The following is a 22,092-nucleotide window of genomic DNA, read 5'->3' on the forward strand; positions in this document are numbered from 1 at the left end:
TCTATGTCATCAAAGGTTGATGTCAAAGAACTCAGTGGTCCAGCCATTCAGCTGAAGTGTTTCTTTTAATTGATTGGCCTTCTAAAAATATTTTGGCCATATGGGAATATCTTCCAAATGTGATCTTGGGTAAGAAAAAATTAGGTTTACCTTCTGAAGGGCTATTTTAACTGATTTTTAGAAGTGAAGATATAACACTTTAGTGATATTTCTGAATGATTTGCTTACCTTCTTGTTTTCTCAAGTAGAAAAAGAGAAAAATTACTTGAAATAAAAATATCAAATGAATTAATAATAACTATAAATATATTTTTTTAAACTTAATAGGGTGGTAAAATTATATCTTGAGCTCCATAATTTGAATTCTATAACCGTCAAATAAAAATCCATTCCTTCTGAATTTAAAAATATCATCTATGATAATTAAAGTGACAACAAGGTACATAAAGTTCAAAGACAGTATTTCACAAATGTAGAAGAACTGTTAAAAGATATCAAAACTTTTGTACTTTATCACTTCCATAGCCTGCAGAGAAGCTAGGTCAGTGGTTTGGGGAGTGTACAAAATGCAAAACAGACACGTTAAGAGTTAGTAGCTTCAGCCATTAGACTATGTGTTCAAGAGAAATAGTTTACTGATAGTTATATTGATAATCAGTCCATACAAAGCCTGGTCTATAGGGCCAGAACCTAAAAAAAATCAGGTGACCAATAAGGATAAGCTTTCATAAAAAATTAGGATGAAAACCCATAGCACCCTTGCTGTGTTTCTGAGGCAACTGCTCTTGACTACTTAGAAAGCTTTTTGCCATGGCATTGGTGGGACTAAAAACATTCTGTAAGGAACTGAAAACATTTTGATAGTTACTGATGAACTTTTTAAAACCTTACAGGATGTTTAAAAATTACATTTAAAACTCTATTTTGAATTGCAGAGAAATTTAATAAATAAGTACCTGAATTATTTTAAATTCCATGTGCATTTTTCCATATTTGCTATACTTAAGCCTTAAAGGAATAGCATGGCATTTCATTCCATTTTCTATAAAAATAACATTGATTTTTCTGAGCGTGATTCTCATTTACCTAGATCATATTTTATTTTTATTTTTTTTTTTTTTTTTTTTTGCGGTACGCGGGCCTCTCACTGCTGTGGCCCCTCCCATTGCGGAGCACAAGCTCCGGACGCACAGGCCCAGCGGCCATGGCTCACGGGCCCAGCCACTCCGCGGCACGCGGGATCCCCCCGGACCGGGGCATGAACCCGCGTCCCCTGCATCGGCAGGCTGACTCTTAACCACCGCGCCACCAGGGAAGCCCTAGATCATATATTTTAAAGATATTTTTAATACGTAGTTACATTTCAGAACGAAGTACAATGTTTATTGCTCAATGAAATACATGGTGCATATTTTCTACAAGATAATGCATTACATTATTTGATTGATTAAATGCAGCAGAAATGTAATTACATTATATATGATTAAATGCCTCAGAAATAATATTATAAGATAAGATTGTGCTATGAAATGTGACAGTCCTTAATGGAATTAGGGTAAAATGCATTATCGTGAAATTAGGAAATTTAAAACAGAGTAACTAGAGTTTCAGGAATAAAGAATAATTTGCAGTGAAATACATTGTCACAACAGCAGACACTGTCAGTCTCTTTGAACTTAATTCTCTCCTGTGTGACGACTAAGTGGATGTGAATTACATAGAGTTTAAAAGGAGGGCTTGAAAATGCCACACAGGAAAGGTGAATGACAGTAAACAAATGAGCACTATGAGTTAGGAAAAAATGCAGTTTAATTCTGAGTGGTTAACGTTTTTGGAAATGTAGAAAGCAAATACCTAATTATGTATTTATTGATCCATTTTCTAGATCCGTGTGTTCACATATACACACATATTTCATAAAGAAGTAGTTTTTCTAATATTCCGGTATAAATAAGCATTAAATTTAAAATGTTTACTTTTAGTGGTTGAATTGACATAGGTTATACAACTTCCTGCTCTTTAAACGATATATTTCTAAAGCCCTAGAAGACTTTTGAAATAAAAATGTAGCTTCCTATAGGGCATTGTCATGTGTTCATTTTTTTGGATGAACATTGACCTTCTATTTGGTTTGCAGTACAGTTCAGCAGAGGGAAGAATGCCAATAAATATATTATTTCAAATCCAGAGAGATGCTCGCCAGGCATAGAGGTAGAACATTAGCACAGTGATCTGCTGGCTTGAAAATCAATTTAATCCCTTTAGTCATAGTCCTGTGGGACTCGTCATGTTCTAAGAGTTGAGAAAAAAATGTTTAAAATAAAATGTACATATGAGTATGTCCCATAGTCGGCCATGTGGGATAACAACTCTTCCACCTGGAAGATAAATAGAGTGGGTAAACATACTTAAGCACTTCTTACAAACTGCCTTTGTACTGATGTTCGAGCTAGCTAAATTGATTTCTAAGTAGTAACCATGACCAACTAATGCCATTTTTCAATGAAAGGGAATAATTAAATTCCTCTCAATTCAGTAGCTATTTACTGAATAACTGCTTTGTATCAGGCATTGAGCTGAATGCCACAGGCGATGCTACAGTACATGATTACGGACCCTACCCTCCAGAAATGTATAATCCAGTGGGGGAGACCGTCCTTTTAGGTCACGATTCAAGATGGAGTGTCGGCGCCAGTAATGGTGTATGTCTTAGATGTTCATCTTCATGATTTGTTTCTTAATTTCTTTGGAGCTTGGGTGGTTTATCTTTGTTTTGGTTTAGGAAGCAAAACTGGAGACTAAATGCAGCTATCTGTTAATGTTCTGTCCATTCTTAATGGCTTGATCCAAGAAAATATTTTTCCTCTGCTTCAGGGAACTAGTGGACCAGTGAACTCCTGACTTGTCCCTTACAAGCGCCATGTATGCTATTGTACATAGTGACCCATTTATCACAGTGATGGTACCTTCCAGCGTTTCAGGGTCTTCTCTAAGTCATTTCTGTTTTTCTCCATTAGGAACAGAAGTGTGAGCATTTTCAAGTTTGCAAGCGCTTATCTAAGTTTGTTGCTTTGTAGGTGAAATGTGTTTTGATCATTCAGATCTTTTATCCTCTGTTTTGACTAGAACCTTATTGGTTCTATTCACAATTTATTCCCATTAAAATAGAAGATACATTGTTTACAACATACCCACTTTGAATGTGCGTCAATATTGCTAAAAAGAGTGAATAATTTTTATACTTTTCTTAGAACATAAAAGTATGTATTTTGTGTATGTATTTTTTTTAAATCTCTTTGAGAAGAACCATTTAACAAGGTCAATACTATAAAACTTTCTTTAATTAAACTGATAAATTTAAAGCAGACCAATCAATAACTGATACGTTACTATTTTATGGTTTCCCATGATGTGTTAAACACACAGCTTACACGCTAGAAAGAAAAAGAGTCCTGTGGATGTGGCATTCTGGGTTTGGTTTCAACATAACTGAAATGAGTTTAGATCAGCTTTAAAAAGTGATTCAGAAACGGCAAGAAGCAGTTCAGCTTTAACAACATCAGTGCTTCTGGGTCTCATTGTGATAAAAGTACTTTATCATTATAAGGCTTTTTCTTTTCCATTATCATTGTATCTCACACCATAGCAATTACCACAGTCTATCCAAATTATCAGCCTCCTTGATGGAAGAAAAAGCTCTTCATCCAAAATTCTTGATTTGTTTCATCACATAGGACAAGACATTACATTGGTCTCTGGAGAGGACCAGATGAGTCAAAGGTATTCATCGCTGGGACTGCATACACACTGATGTTAAGCGTGATTTCAGTGACCAGAAGACCTTTGTAAAGTACTTCCAAAATGATACGTTTTTTAAAGAACACAAAATCACTTTTCCAGTGTGTTATTCACCAGTTTGTATTTGCCACTCCAGCTCATTTGCAAATGAGCTCAAGGTGCTTCCTTCGGAAGGACACACACATGGAAGTTGGAAAATAGCCTTATGGTGCTAATGTGCTTGCCTTCCTTTTTTGCCCTTCAGCATTCATTCATCATCGTATGACTGGCTAACATCATTATTAATACCTTCTTATCATTTTACAACAAGCTTCTGGAAGAAAGTGCATGGTGTCGCCTTGCTTGAAAATAACCTTGCTTTGCTTGTTCTACTGCTCTACATTAGGGGAGAATTTCGATCGCCAGGCCAGCCTTCGGCGGTCTCTAATTTACACAGACACTCTGGTAAGACGACCGAAGAAAGTCAAAAGGAGAAAGACTATTACAGGAGTCCCTGACAGCATACAGAAGGAGCTAGGTATGGCTCATCAGAACTGTATTCTGTTGCCCCTCATTGCTACTCACCATTACTACGCTAACCTCATCGGTGGTGCTTATGAAATTGATACATTCTGATAGCCTTTTGGTACCCCAAAGGGCCAGCTTCTTTCCTGAACGAAGCACTGGGTACAAATCTTAACATCCCATGCAGATGATGTATTCAGTTTTGTTGAGAAGGTAAGAGAAGACTATTAATTGGGATGATAGAAATTTAAGTTATGTCATCATCTCTATGTACCTTGAACAGTGGGCATTCCCACAATAAAATTGACTTTCAATTTAGAGCTTAAGTCTTCATGAAACCAAAAACTTATTCTAGGACTTCAAATTATGAATAGAGACTTCATTAGCTGTACCGACAATATCGGTGGCATTTTGTCATCAGAGACAGCAGTATAGCATAATTAGTAAATACCAGTACAGTAGAAAATAGTCACTTATGTGGGCTGGTGCTTTATTGGTACTTCGGTGAAACAATTTCATAGCTTTTTGATTCAGTATTTTTCAACCTTTGATAAAAAAAAGAAAATGAAAAATACTTTCGGCTGGTGGAGAGGGTGATTTACTTCGTTATTCACTCATACATTTTGTTTCTGCTTCTCTTTATATATGCTTTGGATAATCCTTTCCTTCTTTTCTTTCTATATTCACTTCCTCTCCCTGTTTTTTCATGGCCCATCAGGAATGTCTGCCGAGATAGCAGGGCTAAGAGCAGGGGCTCTGGTGCCAGGCTGCTTGGATTTAAATCCTATCTCTGCCAGTTACTTGCTGGGTGGCCTCAAGCTGGTTACTTCACCTCTCTGAGTCTACTTTTTCATTCAAAAAATGTGGCTGGTGATGTTACTAGAACCTACCTCATAGGGTTGTTTGAGGATTTAATGAATTTATACAGATGAAGCACTTGGTGCCTGGTACTACTATAAACATAATAGCTACAATTACAGTTATTGTATTCAACTAAATACTACCTATCTCGAAACTTGCCTTTTTCTTTTTGGCCAACCTGTGGACTTCTTTCCTTGTAATTACTTCACCTGGTCTTTTTACTTTTATTTGCTATTGAGGGCTATACTCTAGAAACTCCTAATCATTATTTCTGAACTTGCCTATTAGTCTTTTAATCAAAATGAATTTATCCTAGCAATATTGGTATATGTTATAGCAGTTTGAGGTAGCATTTCAACATCCAGGTGCCACAGACATACTCTTGTGTGTTTTTTCCTAACACCCTTGCCTAAATGCTTTGTATTAGGGAAGGAAGTCTCACTCTTCTGCACCCCGCGTCTTCTCTCTGCCATCCAATTCTACAGCATGTGGTCTCTGCCTTCCAGACTGTAACAGCAATGGGACAAGAGTAGCGATGCTTCTCCTCTGCTCTAGGTAGCTCCAGTAACCCCGATGACATACGGGTGTTCATCTTATCCCATAACACAGGAGTTTAATCACAAACAGAGGCAAGATTGCATCCACAGGATTTATGAAAGTTGCTTCTGGTTCATGCCCTCACATCTGCCTCCTTTAGTGGGCCAGGGCTCCTGTATCCCATTCTTTCAGGCTCTATTTTTCTCTCTCCTTTAGATAACAGCTAACTAACTTGAGAAAAAATAATATGTACTAGTATGTTCAGCAGATATTAATAGGCTAAGTTTTTACAGAACTCAGGTAATATTTATATTTTAACTGATCTTCTAGGAGATGAGCCTTAACCTAAAAAAGTGACTTTAAAGACAGCTCTTTGCAAGATAACAAGGTTGATGTTTCCAGGTAGGCTACATTTTGAGTGGCTTTCCAACAAATATGGGTAGGTTTTGGATGGCTTTGTGCAGAGTATAAGAATAGTTTGGGCTGAATAAAGATAGACATACACATAAGTATTCAATATGAATTATCTATCTATCTATCTGTCCATCCATCTATCTATCTATCTATATTTCCAGAGCCTCAGAGTTAAGAACTTTTATCACTTTTATTACTGAACCAACCAGTATGGAGCCAGTAACTCAGTTGCCTCTTTGACCTTACTGGAAGGATCTGATCAGCTAGGTAAATCATATCTTCTGTAATTTTAATATTTTTAAAATCAATGATAGAGTCTCTAGGGTCTGCATTCATTTCTCTTTTGCCCGTAACATAGGAACACCACTAATCCTAAGGGAAAGACAATAGCTTTCCCTACACCATCTGTGTTGTGAGTGTTACCAGATGTGAGACAGTTGATGTCATTGCACAGTTGATGACATGTCTTGGATCACCGCTGGAGGTCAACTGAGACAGCTGTATCTAAGTTAGAGCTAGTTTTTTTAAAATAAGACAATTAGACAACCACTCCAGTTTTTTTTTTTTTTTTTTTGCGGTATGCGGGCCTCTCACTGTTGTGGCCTCTCCCGTTGCAGAGCACAAGCTCCAGACGTGCAGGCTCAGCGGCCATGGCCCACGGGCCCAGCCACTCCTGGACCGGGGCATGAACCTGCATCCCCTGCATCGGCAGGTGGACTCTCAACCACTGCGCCACCAGGGAAGCCCCCACTCTAGTTTTATAGATAGGGTAGTTGGAAGGATTCGTGGGTAGAGTAAGGGAAAGTAACATTTGAATACAGTAACATATAGCAAAAAAATTAGATCTTTTCTTCGTTCATTTGGACAAAGGTTGACCTTGCCCTTTCTTCTAATATTTTGTACTTATAAGGTGTCTGATTGGAAAGCTTTGTGCTACCTAACTAATGATTATCAAAAATAGACACTTCATGTTTTCTTTAAAAATTAGTCTTCCTGGGCTTCCCTGGTGGCGCAGGGGTTGAGAGTCCGCCTGCCGATGCAGGGGACGCGGGTTCGTGCCCCGGTTCAGGAGGATACCACATGCCGCGGAGCGGCTGGGCCCGTGAGCCATGGCCGATGAGCCTGCGCGTCCGGAGCCTGTGCTCCGCAATGGGAGAGGCCACAACAGTGAGAGGCCCGCGTACCGCAAAAAAAAAAAAAAAAAAGTCTTCCTTAGATATAAAGCATAGGGAAGGATGGCTGAGTCAAACAAGTTAGATTTTTAAAGGATACGATTATCTGAAAGAAAGACATTTAATAGGAAAGATGCAACCTGTCCACTAAACACTGCCCAAGTTGTTGGGACTTCGGATATTTTTTTTTTTTTTTTTTTGGCGCTACGCGGGCCTTTCACTGTTGTGGCCCCTCCCACTGCAGAGCACAGGCTTCGGACGCGCAGGCCCAGCAGCCATGGCTCACCGGCCCAGCCGCTCTGGGGCATGTGGCATCTTCCCGGACCGGGGCACGAACCCGTGTCCCCTGCATCGGCAGGCGGACTCTCAACCACTGCGCCACCAGGGAAGCCCGGGACTTTGGATTTTTAAAATCTAACCAGGGATGCTCCCGGAAGTAGAGTCAATTGTGCTTAATTATATGCATCTTTTACTTCAAAATGTTTAGTGGCCTCGCGAGACCAGTCAATATATAAAGCTTTAAAATCAAGGTATGATATTTTCTGTTTAAAGCATATTTATGGTATATAATGTGTTGCCTTCCGTTTAAATAAAAGGCCGAAATTTCTAACTCTTTCTTTACTCTCATCTTAAACGTACATAGAATTATATTTGAATGACCTGTTATGAGGTTTCCTCTTTTAGAAGCAGATAAGATTATTTTGTTGGTATATAATGATTGTTTGGCTGCTGAATCATTTGGGTACTCCTGGAACTTACCCCAATGTGGATTCCCCAAGCAGAAAAGGCCTTGTTTAAAGGAATCCCCTCTGAATAATTTTTGCTGGTTTGTACTAAGAACATTACTTTAGACCTGACAATACATTAAACCTTAAGTAAAACTAACTTGTAGATTTCTATCATTTTTGATTACATGTGTTTTTTAAAAATTGGGCAGTCCTTGTAGTATTATATAGTAAGTAAAAGAAAAAATATGTGTAATTATTTTTAAATCAGGTAAATCCCATCAAGATTTTTAGCAGCACCTGAGCCGACTATATTTGTTTGTAGTCCTATTTTTGTAATTTTTGCTGTTTAATGAAGATAGCATTCATCTGTGTCCTGTAATATTGTCACACTTTTTTTGTACTGTGAAAATTTTGGAGGATCTGTCTTGGGAATAGAATTTTGGTGGTCCCTTTGATAAATAATATCAGAGTTGTTTTATATGTATATTTTAGAGGTCTTTAGAAAAGCATTGGTTTTTTTTGTTTTGTTTTGTTTTTTTGGCAGTACGCGGGCCTCTCACTATTGTGGCCTCTCCTGTTGCGGAGCACAGGCTCCGGACGCGCAGGCTCAGCGGCCATGGCTCATGGGCCCAGCCGCTCCGCGGCATGTGGGATCTTCCCAGATCGGGGCACGAACCCATGTCCCCTGCATCAGCAGGCGGACTCTCAACCACTGCGCCACCAGGGAAGCCCAAAGCATTGTTATTTTAATTAAAAAATAGTATTGAGCTCTAGGTGGTAAAGAAATGGCTGTAGTCCCATTTTCAGAAGCCTAGAATGGTTTCGCCTGCAAAATTGTTACCTGAAAGAATCAAGACTTTGTTTATGGCCCTTAAAGACATTTAAAAATCTACCACTGACCTCATGTAAAAACTACTGCAAATTTGAAAGAAAAAGATATTAACATAATAAGGTATGCTGAATGTTTGGAATTGAACTGGTGCAAACTGATACAGAACTACAAGTCAACCCCCCACCTTCTAAAATACTAAACTGCAAAAACTTGCACCTTTTTTCTTTCCTTAAAGTGGGTTTTTCTTCTGTTCCTGCCCTTTTGCCCACTTCCCCTCTTTCTGAGGCAGAACGTCACATGTGCACGTGAGTGTGTGTGTGCAGTAAGTATACTTGGCAGAGGGTAGGAGGAGGAAATAGATCTTCTTTGCCAAAGATACAGGTACAAAAGTGATTCTCCATCATCACAGTGAAGGAAAGAGCTTTATGCTGGGAGCCTTTGTTGCAGGGTAACATCTCCTGTGCATTTGATACAAGACCACTGCTGCCATTTTAGCATTATGCTTTGCTCCTTGGATGAGCTGTGCTGTGCAGTCAGGGACATGTGCTATATGATGGTTAATTGAAGTGGGGTAGGAAGGGAGATCTCAGGAATCCCATCATCACCAGTGTCCCTGTCCAGGTAAACAGGGATGCCAGTTGGTCCTTGTTGGATGATAACAACATAGAAAGAATTATGGTTTTGCTATTATTTTTCAAGATTTAATTTGTCCTAAAGATTACTATGCATGGATTGATTTTTTTTCTATTTATACTTTGAGTAAGTTCTTGACTTCATGATTTTTTTTTTTTTTTTTTTTAAGCTTCTCTTCTTTCCTAGGTAGCTTGAAACCTTTACCTACACTTCAGGATTTTTCTCATCCATTTTCCTCCCTCTCTGTAAACGCTGCCTCGTGCTGCTGCTGCTTCTTTTCTTTTTAAACATACTATTCTTTCTGTTTGGTTGTAAAGCTCCAAGAAATGAATAATCCTAAACTGAGGAAGTGTTCACTGGATCTGTTCCTGCTGCTTTTTCCCCACCAGAACACAACAGATTGCTACTGAATTTTGAATGTCATCAGCAGACAGATGATAATGGCTTAAGATGGATAGAAGAGCGTTGTTATTCATGGATAATGAAATGTTTGAAACACAGATGGGCCTGTATATCATTTTTCTTTTTCTTAGGATTTCCTTCTGACATAAAAAATTAATGTAATTAACAATGTTTTATACCAATATCCCTCATAAATGGTATCTCTGTAGCCCTATTGTTGAACTGCTACATTCATCTGTCTTTGGAAAAGGCAGTCACTGCTTGATGGCTGTTCTGTGCAATGACCAGGTGGGTGAAAGGCTACCTTTACAAAAAGGAGGTTATGTGAAAAGTAAACCTTCCAAGAAGCACTCACCTTTGATCTCAAAGGCAGTACCTGAGAATCCTATATGCAGCACTTAATCTATAGGAGGATTTGAAGTATATATTAAGAGAAGTACCCAAAATTCATAATAAGGATTTTCATTTTAGGGGCTATCAGTAACTGTCAATACTTAAACCTTCTCTTAGGTGCTTACAGGAAAAAAGAAACCAGACCAAATAGAAAAGGTTTTTTTTCTTTTAAGTACAACAGAACAGAGTCAGAAGAGGGTGAGAGATCAAGGTAATGAACTAAGATACTGATTTTTATTTTTAGGTGACAAGCCTCTTTCTGCTTTATCTCCAGCTTCGGGGGGCACTGGCCAAGATGATGTCGGTGGCCACTCAGTGGACACCCCAGACCACTACTGTACGCTTGGAAGGCTCGATGGCTATAGATCTGCTGGGCAGCGCTCAGAAACCAGGGATTCCAGCTGTCAGACTGAGGAAGTGAAAATCGTACCACCTTCGATGAGAAGAATCAGGGCGCAGAAGGGGCAAGGCATTGCTGCCCAGATGAGTCACTTCCCAGGCTCCTCTGGGAACATGTCTGTGCTGAGCGACTCTGTGGGTGTCGTGTTCCCTTCTCGTCTCAACAGTGACACTGGTTTCCACAGTCTCCCCCGGTCTGGAGCGAGGACAAACGTTCAGTCCCTGGAGCCACGGCTGGGTGCTCTGCGCCCTGCAGAAGACGCAGATGAAACTCTCGCCTACCAGAGGGGTCACCTGCAAGTAGACAAAGACTTCGGACATCTAGGAGCTGCCCCAGGGACTGGAACACTTTTGAGGCCCAAATCCCAGGAGCTGGGGTACTTGGAGGGTGAAAACGTAACAAGCCCGGCGTGCGTAGTCTCTCCTCACACAACCTACTCCACCAGTATCATCCCAAATGCCGCACTCTCCTCCTCTTCAGAGGTTATTGTGATTCACACTGCTCAGAGCTTAGGGCAGCTGGACAGTAAAATTACCAGTTCGTCTTCATACACAAAGATCAAATCCAGAGACCACTTCCTCTCCAGGCAGAAAGATGGTCATCATTCTCTCCGTGGTAACTGGACTGAGGGGCACCCCACCATTTTTTCACAGGCCTCAGATCCTCATTCGTCCAGTGCAACCACTGTGCTGTCCCTCTGTGATTCTGCGGTCTCTCTAAATACGCCCGCAAATCGGGAGAATGGGTCCCAGGCCATGGCCTATAATTGTAGAAACAACCTGAGCTTCCCGGTCCACCCCCAGGATCTGAACAGCAAGAGTGAGTCCAGTCATTCAGGAGGCAGGGGACACGGCGGCAGCGCGGAGCCCTGGGAATACAGTGCCTCGGGTAGTGGGCGTGCGTCCCCACGGAAGCCACATTTGGCAACTCCTGGTTACTCCACTCCTGTAGGTAACCTGAGCAGTGGCAGTTTGGACCAGACGTCCAACAAAGATGATGCCAGGGCCGTGTATCCAGAGGACCACGATGGCTACTACACTTCTCTGCGCACCAACTCTGGACACGGACCTGGGAATGTGTGCAATAGCAGCGATGGCTTTGGGAACCCGAGGCACAGCGTGGTCAATATTTTTGATGGAAGAGCGCGGAAGAACCAAGGGGACCGGTCGAATTGCCAAGACAAAAACCTTTCTCGAAACATCTCTCTGAAGAAAGCGAAGAAGCCTCCCCTGCCACCCTCTCGGACAGACTCTCTGCGCAGGATTCCCAAGAAGAGCGTCCAGTCGAACGGGCAGGTGCTGAACGAGAGCCTGATCGCTTCGCTCCAGCACTCGCTGCAGCTGAAACTCCCGGGCAAGGGCGGCAGCTCGCCCTCCCAGAGCCCGTGCAGTGACTTCGAAGAGCCCTGGCTGCCTCGCTCCCGCAGCCAGAGCACAGTGAGCGCAGGCAGCAGCCTGACCTCCGCCACCACCCCCAACGTCTACGCCCTGGCCGGGGTCACACCGGCACAGAGCGACACGAGCAGCGTCAAGTCCGAGTACACAGACCCGTGGGGTTACTACATTGACTACACGGGCGTGCAGGAGGACCCGGGGAACCCGGGCGGGGCGGGTCCAGCTGGCAGCGCAGCGTCGCCCGGAAACGGGCCAGGCCGCGATCTCCCGGACGGGTCCAGGGCCGCGGTAGCCCCGGTGCCCGATGGCGCAGTCAAACCAAAGATCACATCGCCGGAGAAGTCACACAGGGTCACTTCTCCATCCAGTGGGTATTCCAGCCAGTCGAACACACCCACGACTCTCACCCCTGTGCCTGTGTTTTTAAAGTCAGTGTCACCAGCCAATGGGCGGGGGAAGCCCAAGCCCAAGGTGCCAGAAAGGAAGTCCTCTCTGGTATCTTCAGTATCCATCTCCTCCTCGTCCACGTCTCTTTCCTCCAGCACTTCTACGGAAGGAAGCGGAACCATGAAGAGGCTAGATTCGGTGCTGGCCGCTCCCCTTGCTGCGCCTCCTCTGCCCTCTCTCCCATCTCCCTGTCCCAGGGACAAGTCTCCTTTCCTCCCTCCTCCCCCTCCACCGGCAGATTTCCCCGAGGGCTCGCCTCTGCCGGACTCTCCCCTCTTCCCCACTCCACCGCCAGAAGTTCTCACGCCCTTCTGTCCCCCCACCAACGCCTTCTTTCCTCCGACACCTATAGCACTCAGCCCCCGTCTTCTGCACTCATCTGCCTCCCTGCCACCTCCACCACCTGCCTTCCCCCCCTCGGTGCCCCCGCCTGCCCCACCGCTTGACCCCAAATTGATGAAAGATGCCAGGCCTTCTTTCAAAAAAGCTGGCCAGCCAGAGCCCTCCCGGGAGGCCTGCAGGCAGCCTTCCACCAAGGAGGAGGGCGGTAGACCCCCCATGCCCCTGATCACCACGGAGGCGTTGCAGATGGTGCAGTTGCGGCCGGTGAGGAAGAACTCAGGAACCGAGGTAGCACAGTTACGTGAACATGCATCTCAGGAAGAACGAACTCCGGTTGTTCCCCAGTATCATGTAAAGCCATCTGCTCTCCTGAAATCCCGAAATAGCATAAATGAAATGGAGAGTGAAAGCCAGCCTGCCTCCGCGACAAGCTCGCTCCCGACTCCTGCCAAGAGCTCGACTCAGGGTCACCGGGACAGTGTAGCCGAGCGTGGCCTCCCGAGCCGCAGCCCGGGCCATGCCGGGGAGGCAGAGGCCGGACCCGGGACCGCCCCGCCCCATGAACCCCCCAGCCCGTCGCCCAGCAGGAAGCCCCCCCCTGTTTCCAAGAAGCCCAAACTGTTTCTGGTGGTGCCACCTCCGCAGAGAGATTTCACGGCGGAGCCCGCAGAGAACGTGAGCAAAGCGTCGCCCAGCCCCACGAGAGGAGAGGCACAAGAGGAGTGTGCAGCCGGGGCTGGTTCCGATGAGACCGACTCTGGCAGCTCGGTTCTTGCGGGAGGAGCTTCAAGATCTGAGTCCCCAGGCAGAGTGGAAGCCAATGTCCCCATGGTGCAGCCCGATGCCTCGCCAGCCCCCTCGCGGGAGGAGCCGGGCGCCGAGCGCTGTGCGGACGCCGGGGACAACGTGGAGAGCTGTTTGTCTCTGCAGGACCCAGGGCGTGAGTCTGGTTTTCTCTTGTTCCCCTCTGACCATATGCAGCTGAGGCGAACAGGGCTGGTGCACGTTCACGTTCAAGCCAGCAGTATGTGGACTCCCTGCGCTGCCTCGTACTTAGGTTACCAACTTGGCATTTCCCTGAAAAAAAAATTTTTTTTTGAACCTAGATCTAAGGGTAGAGCTTACAGAAGCGCAGAAAATAGAGGGGGTGGAGTGGTCGGCAGCAGGCTGGGTATTAAATAGCAGTGAGTAATCCCCTGGAGAGCTGCAAAGAAATGTTCTAACAAAATTTAAGGGAGAGTCAGTCAGTTTATCTAGACTTTAACAGAAAAGCCTGAGCTGTGACTGTCATGCTTGTGTCATTTTCCCCATCTTTGTAAAATATCAAACTACAGGCCCTGCTGCCTCTCCCTGTGATTCTCCCGTTGTCAGAATGGTAGGGAAGTATATTTGGGAGCTTGGCTAAGGACTGAAATTCAAGTCATTTGTGCATCTTGTGTCTGCCTGCTTGTTTCTCCACAGCTGGGGTACCGGAGGCTGACACAGCCGGTTCTTCCTCAGAGGCCTGTGACTTCTGTAAGGAAGATGGGAGTGATGAGGTGATGACCCCCAGTAGACCCCGGACCACGGAAGACCTTTTTGCAGCTATTCACAGGTATCCAAAACTCCTTCCTCTTTTTTGCACCTACTTTATGAGTCCCCCTTTCCAAATCGTTTCTCGATGTATTTTTCTTTCTTGAGGTTTCTGCTGTCACCCAGTTAGGCTTCATTAACCTGATTATTGATTTCTTAGTTTGTGTCTATATTTTTATTTGCCTTGACTCCAATTTCTGTTTTACTTAGTTCCACTGATTTTTATGATCATATGGGGGACAGAGGCTCAACGTGATGATGCCATTTGGTTGGCCCTTCTCTTACTAGCAAGAAATGCAGTGTCGCTGTATTTGATTGGATATTTACAGGAGTTGGGTTAGAGTAGCCAGTGGTCCAGTCCAGGATGAGGAATGCTGTGTTCTAATGGACTTAAGATGCACAGACTAGCCGTACGGGACTTCTTCTTTCCTAACAGTGTTTGGTTTTATTGCTGTTATTATTTTCATTTTACAGAAAAACTACGATTTTATAGTGTAATATCTTTGGCTACTTAAATGTTTCAGTAAAAGTGCATCTTTTTTAAGCAGGAGCAAAAGGAATTAAACTTGCTTGTTACTATATACTGCTAGTGCCATCTACTGGCATAAGAAGTTATCGGGTTTAAAAAAAAAGTAGAGTAAAATTTTCAGAATAACTGCCTGAACTGTTGTACTCTTTACATGTGATCACCTTGAAGAGTGAATATGACTTAGCACTAAAGTTTTATTTACTACCTCATTTTTCTGGCCATAAACAGTTGAGTACTCCCACAACGGTTTCATTGTAAAAATGGATATGATTGTGTTCGTGCAAGGACTTTAAACTATATGCTGTATAAACCCTTTACTTCCTTCTAAAATTCTTTACCATAGTATTTTCAGATAACTCTTATGAATGCCCCTGTGCTGCCAAGGTCCCTGAATCAAGGTCCCTTTTTTTCCTCCTGAAACTAAACATCCTGTAAAATCATTTGATTCTCTGTGTAAGTAACCTGTGTCAGCAGTGCTTTCCCAATTCTTGGAATCTAACTGAAAAGACTGTTATTGCATGAGATGGAAAGCAGAGGCTGTGCAGTCCCTACCTGCGATTCCTCGTGCAACATGTAAACATCTAACTTAGGGGGGAAAAAACCAAGCTGATGAATTAAGGTGTTTGTCAAGAATTATGTTCTTTAACTCTTGACTCCACTACTGGTATAATGTCCACTACTGGTATAATACCCTAAAGACTGCCTCTTTAACATTGTCTGACCGCTCTCTGTGCTCTCATTAGAAATAAAAAGGTAGCTAGTGATCACATTATTCCTCCAAATAGGGAAATAAAAATTCCACATCCTTTGAAAGCAACTTCAGTGACATGTCTAGAGGTTTACGCTGATGTTTGTAACTCGAGTCATGCTGGACACCTAACGAGCTCTCAATGACTGTGTAACTGTCAGGAAATTCTTCCAAGGCTCAACTTCTCCTGTTGGGTATGGGATGCATTGGGTTGGTAAATATGCAGGCATATATATTTAAAACAGCATCCACAGAGAAGATGTGTTGCCTGGTTGCTCTGTGCACTAAATACTTGGTCTCAGAGAGAACCCCAACTGTTGTGGGGCCACATTACTACACACTTTTCCTAACAAGATACCAAGGATCTCCTCTGTATTTTATTGTGGCAACCTTCTTAAGGCACTAAAAGACTGTGGTTTCTCCTACCAACAAGTTACATCTGCTGCAGATGCAGAAATTGGCCAGTCTGTATTGTTCCGTGTACACGACAGAAGGAAAGACTGAGTAGGGTATGGATTACAGAGTGAGAGTAAGGATGCAGGCTAATTTTTAGTAGATGGATGGATGGATAGATAGACAGATAGATAGATGCAGGCTAATTTTTAGTAGATGGATGAATGGATAGATAGATAGATGATAGATAGATAGATAGATGCAGGCTAATTTTTAGTAGATGGAGTTATAGGTATAGATAATATATTAGCAGACATAATAGGAAGCCATCTAAAGTCTGTGATTTTTAGGGCTTTATTTTATATCCTTCAGTACCTAAGCTAATAATCTAAATTAAAGAGTATCTAAATTGAAACACAGCTTTCAAATTTTATAATGCAAATTAATTCACTTCAGATTTAAAGCCAGATGGAAAATGTAGAACACCAGTTGAGGTGTGAAGTTTTTATCCTCATTGAAGTAATTTAAAATTTTTTTTGAAGTAATTAGTTTTTAAGCCAGTGTTAATTGTTCAAGCGTTTTTTTATAGCCATTTTCCTTAGAAATACACACACACATATTTATAGTCTGTGTGTATATATATACATACATATATGCAGAGAATTCATATATTTAGTTTTAATTCTCATCTTAGTGGGCAGTTACTCTTGAAAAACAACAATACTTTTATAAATTCCCATCTTCATTCTAAATCTACAATTAAAGGTTGTGGCTTTGATCAAGCATAGCTATGGCTCGTTATGTGGATCTCAGCACGCCTTCTCCATGTAAAAGCCAAACAGAAAAGCCACATTTAAAAGCCACAAACCAATACCTACAAGAATCAGATGAGCAGAGATGTCTTTGGGAAGCAAACAGTATAAATTGTGAGGTCATGTGCTCTACTGGAAAGGTACTCCATCAGGTCTTACTTCTTGTATTAAGCTGTATGACTTCACTCTCTAGACCTCGATGACCTTCTCTGGTCAGACCAAACCACCTAAATGTTTTCCAGTTCTGAAATTCTGAGGTGTTATTGTTTCTGTGGTTTTCGTCAGTGGGTCAGCAACTTAACTCCAGAGCAACGCTCTTGTTGACAGCGGAACAGAACTGTTGAACCAAAGTATCATAGGCCAGTCTCTGCTGTCCTAAAGGGACTGGTGCTATGTCAGCCCTGGCCACCCCCTTCAGCCTCTTAATTGGGTTTTTACCACTTCCTGTCTTCCATTTTAGTGGCTTCTTTTTGGCCAGAGCACAGAGAGGACCCTGGGAGCACCAAGCCCAGGGCAGCCATCACGGGCCCATCCTCCCCTGTGCCTCGATGTGCAGGACAGGTAAAAACAGCACTGAAGCCTGAGCTGAGAGCAGGAAGGAAGAATTATATTTCCCTAAATGACACTGAAAGTCTTGTTAGGCACCTACTCTATGCCTGACACTTTATGGCTATGACTGCATTTATCTTTATTGATAAGCTCTGAACTGTCTACTGTTATTCCTCTTTTCCAGACAGGAACCAGGATGAGAAAGTTTAACATGCCCCAGTTTACAGAGCAAGGAAGCTTTAGCAGTGGGTGTACCCAGGTCTGTGTGACTCCAGAGGTCCTTTATCCCACTGAATCCTCACAAACCTGTGAGGTTGTTATCATCATCCACATTTTACAAGTCTGGAAAACTTGTAAATAGATGAGTAACTGGTCCAGGGTCACACAGCTAGAAGTTGCTCAGATTCAACTCTTAATCTCTATGTTCGGACAGCATCCTCTCAACCTTTGCCTGTTGCATGTTCTAGAATTTTATAGCAGAAAAAGAGGTATAACCACATCTTTAGTAAATATATCAAGTTTCCTTATAGCCAGTCCACCTGCACTTAGCTGAGAGATTCCTCCCACACTGAGTTGTTGGTATGAAGAGACCTGCAAGGGGCCACTTGGTACATCTGCTTTATTTTCTCTAATGCATTCTCAGTAGAAGACACATTAGCCAGGAGTTTCTTAGAGACTGGTTATAAGAAATTCCCCCAGGACAGTTTTACTTTTCCTGAAGGCCCCTCCTCTTTCACATGCTACCCACATCCCTCACGTTTGCTTGCTCGGCTAGTGGTTCTCTGCAGTCAGGCAACAGGATCTGATGTGGAAGGTTCACTCTTATTTTCCAGAAAATTGGATTTCTAGGAGTTGACGAATGGTCCAGTAAGAGCCAAGGAGAGCTGGTTTTATGCCAAACTCTAGAATGATGGAGAGTGTAAAGTTGCAGAGTTGTTCTAGAACCTGAGGTGGGGGCCTGTCTCAGTATGTAGGACATTCTAGGAGTTGGCTTATCTATTAGGCCAGTGGTCCCCAACCTTTTTGGCACCAGGGACCAGTTTCGTGGAAGACAGTTTTTCCACGGGGTGGGGTGGGGGGGGGGAGGATGGCTCAGGTGGTAATGAGAGCAATGGGGAGCAACAGATGAAGCTTCGCTCGCTCGCTCGCCCGCCGCTCACCTCCTGCTGTGCGGCCCGCTTCCTAACAGGCCCCGCTACCCCGCAGCCCGGGGGTGGAGACCCTGTATTAGGCCGTTCGAGTGCCAGCACCATGAAATTCACTCAGCCTCAGTCCCATACAGAAGAGTTAAGTAAGAAGTGGCAGTGATTAAAAACGTTGGAAATGGTCCTATCCAAAGTAAGATAATATGGTGTTTGAGATTTGTGTCAGAGTAACCCAGTGAGGGTAGAAATGAAAACAGGGTGGCCATAAGTTAATAATTATCACAGCTGGGGCATGGGCACACATAGTAATACAATGAACTATTCTTTGTGCCTGGGTGTTTGGTACTTTCCATAGTGAAAATAATAGATGGTGACCTTAACGTGCGGTGAGAGAAGCAGGGTGGATGTGGTGGGCATCCAGTGGCCCCCCGGGAATTAACCTTCATCTTAACGTTCTGAAATCTCAGGTCTAAGAGGAAAGTCCTTGGCCGTAAAGATTCCGATGATGATCACTCCCGAAACCATTCTCCCTCCCCGCCAGTGACACCCACTGGTGCTGCCCCCAGCCTGGCCTCCCAGAAGCAAGTGGGATCGATTCAGAGAAGCATCCGGAAGACCAGCACCAGCAGTGACAACTTCAAAGCTCTGCTGCTGAAAAAAGGGAGTCGGTCGGACACCAGTGCCCGCATGTCCGCAGCCGAGATGCTCAAGAACACAGACCCCAGATTCCAGAGGTCAAAGTCGGAGCCTTCGCCAGACACCCCCGAGAGCCCATCAAGCTGCTCCCCGAGCAAGAGCAGAAGGGCCCAGGAGGAGTGGGCCAAGAACGAAGGCTCGATGCCGCGGAGTCTGTCCTTTTCTGGCCCCAGGTACGGCCGCAGCCGAACTCCGCCTTCCGCCGCCAGCAGCCGGTACAGCGTGCGGAACCGGATCCAGAGCAGCCCCATGACCGTCATCTCAGAGGGCGAAGGGGAGGCCACGGAGCCCGTAGACAGCAGGGCTCTCCGGCCCCTGGGCGCTCTGAGGGGACGTTCGCTGGAAGCACTGGTGGGGGACGGAGTGGGTGAGGGCAGCCTGCTCTGTGCAGGGCAGCCCGCTGCCTCGCGGGGGGCGCAGGCTCCTGGCCCCACGGAGGGGCGGCCCAGCGCAGAGGGCACGGATCCATCAGAACAGCGTGGAGGTCCCCAGAGGGAAGAGAGCTAAGGGCAAGAACCTCCCAGGTGACATGGGGAGATGTGCAGCACAGCGCTCTGGGAAGCCTGACAGGTACCCTTCCCTGCCTTGTCCACGGATCCCGCTCAGCATCTGTGCTGTGGGCCCGGCACGGCCGGCCCCGCAGCGGAAAGGGAGGGCTATTTAGGACTCACTTGGCACTTGCCCTGTGGCTTAAAAGCAAGTAGAAGCTTAACTTCTAAAAGTGCTTCCTGGGGAAGATTTTTTTTTTTTCCTCTAAATGCTGGGTGTGTGTTCAGGGATGTGTATGTGTGTGCATTTGGAACACTTTTTATGTTAAAAAAAAAAATACAGCATGTACAGAAATAGGAGAGACAGCGTTAAGCTAGGTAGAGTAATGGAGCCTTCTGAGCGAGGTGGTAACTGCTTTAAAAGTGTTACGTTTATGGAAATTAATGAGTTCCAGAAGGGAGAGGACCATTACTTCTGAGAAAGAGGGGGTAGATTTGCTGGTTCTGAGCGCACAGAACGGGTGGGGATGTGCACAGGTGTGCTTTCAAGGGGGGCCATGTAGTGGTTACCCCAAAAGTTGGTAAGGGGCTAAGTGACTCATTGGTTCAGGTACTTTTTTCTGGGGAAAAAAGGCTTTGTTTCTTTTTTGTAAAAATGACAGATACGTGGACATGGCAACGCTGTAACTCGGAGTCTGCTGCTGTGCAGCCACAGACACACAACTTCTAGCCTGGTTTGTAGAAATGTAGGTAATTTTTTAATGACTTTCCTCCTTGAGCAGCAGCTGAGACCTCCTTGGAGAGCTGAAATGACAGTGGCACATACAGAGAGGGTAACAGAGATGAGAAAGGGGAGAGGAGTAAGTGATACACTGCTGGAATTTGTTTCCTGCTTATTAAATGAAATTATTTTTCAGAATTAAATTTTAAAACTTGCACTACAGAACTGTGGGTGGAGCCTTTCCTTTTACAACTTTTTTTTTTTTTTAAACCAGAGTTGAAACTTCCAGTTGGCGATTTCTTATCACTTGAAACGTCAACATCTGCTAACTTTTGGATATCCTTTTGGTTACACCAAAGAAAACGTTAATGCTATTTTTCCTTGAACTGCCTGCCGTATCGTGTCCTCACTTAGAAAGGTTTATCAAAATCTATTCTATATTATCTTACTTTGAAGAAAATGCTGAAGAGCTCTTTTTGGTCAAATAAACTGATAAAAATTGGCAGGCCTTGGCTCTTAATTAGCCCTGGGAAATGAATTTTTAGATTAAAAAGATTTTTTGCATCATTTGGTTTGTGTGTTTTTATATTTTTTACAAATAGTTGAGTTCACTAATTACCTTCTAATCTTCTCTGGTTAGAATTTTAACACTTTTAGACATGGAAGAAAAGTGTGTAAAGTATTTATTTTTATGTGATATTCTTGTGACCACTTCCAACTGCCATGTACATAGACTCCTTTATTTGTTGGTTAAATAAAATCAGTCTTGTCTTCATCAGAAGGACTTAAGATGAGAGGACTGAGATTATTAGCCTAAATACAGTGCAGCTGCCAATTTTCATCTTTTTTGGTATGAAAATATCATCTAAAAGTTGGACTGCACAGGCCCAACCATCACAAGGTTTATACAGTAAAACATTAGGTACCCATTTTAGACACGGCTTTGAGACAAAAACAAACCTAAAGAATTGAGACTCCTTCCATCCTCTGAAGAAAACAAAACACGTCTTTTCACACAACCAGAAATCAAGACCTGACATTTGGCCAAGAGCAAAAGGACTTTCTACCACTTGGAGCAAAGCGTCTGCTACATTGGGCGCAAGAATCTTTTCTCCTAAATTTTAGAAAAGTGGCATTGGCTTTGGAATATGAAATCTTTTCATAGCTACCTAAAAAGGATGAGAATGTACGTGGATATCAGAAAACAAATTTAATATATAAATCATTTATGTTGAAGGTAAGATAAGCACCCTCAAAACTAATTATAAAGCTCTTTTTAAAATCCCCATTTTTAAAGGAAAAATATATTAAGTTTTTTAATTTGCTTTGAATAAAACAATTGTAAAGCAAACATTTGAACCTTTTTTGTTCTTGCTGTTTGTACGTGCATCTTTGAATGGTGAGCTAGGTCTTCTGGTTACAGAACTGCTGAGTGCTTCACTGGATACGAACAGAACGGCAGTGATGACCAGAAGGTGCCTGTGGGAAGTGGGGACCCAACAGAGAGGAAATAGACCATCACAGACACTGTGGGTGGTGCCGTCCAAAAGGACCTAGGGAAAAGCAACTCTAAGAGGTGTCC

The 22,092-nt window shown here is 43.5% G+C and overlaps 1 protein-coding gene across 5 annotated transcripts in view; it reads left to right on the forward strand.

Annotated features, from left to right (window-relative positions):
* NHSL1 (NHS like 1) overlaps window positions 1-21,291 on the forward strand; it is a 237,889-nt gene extending 216,598 nt beyond the window's left edge. For 4 of the 5 annotated variants that reach the window (XM_067701926.1, XM_067701929.1, XM_067701931.1 and 1 more), the window contains 4 exons: window positions 4,184-4,315; window positions 10,549-13,797; window positions 14,319-14,451; window positions 19,073-21,291. In XM_067701926.1, the coding sequence (XP_067558027.1) occupies window positions 4,184-4,315; window positions 10,549-13,797; window positions 14,319-14,451; window positions 19,073-19,808 (4,250 nt within the window). In that variant the 3' untranslated portion in view covers window positions 19,809-21,291. The remainder of the gene's footprint in view (window positions 1-4,183; window positions 4,316-10,548; window positions 13,798-14,318; window positions 14,452-19,072) is intronic. The other variant, XM_067701927.1, reaches the window with a different exon arrangement.
* The last annotated feature ends 801 nt before the right edge of the window (window positions 21,292-22,092 follow it).

Source organism: Pseudorca crassidens, chromosome 13 (assembly GCF_039906515.1).
Source record: "Pseudorca crassidens isolate mPseCra1 chromosome 13, mPseCra1.hap1, whole genome shotgun sequence".
Classification (NCBI taxonomy): Eukaryota; Metazoa; Chordata; class Mammalia; order Artiodactyla; family Delphinidae; genus Pseudorca; species Pseudorca crassidens.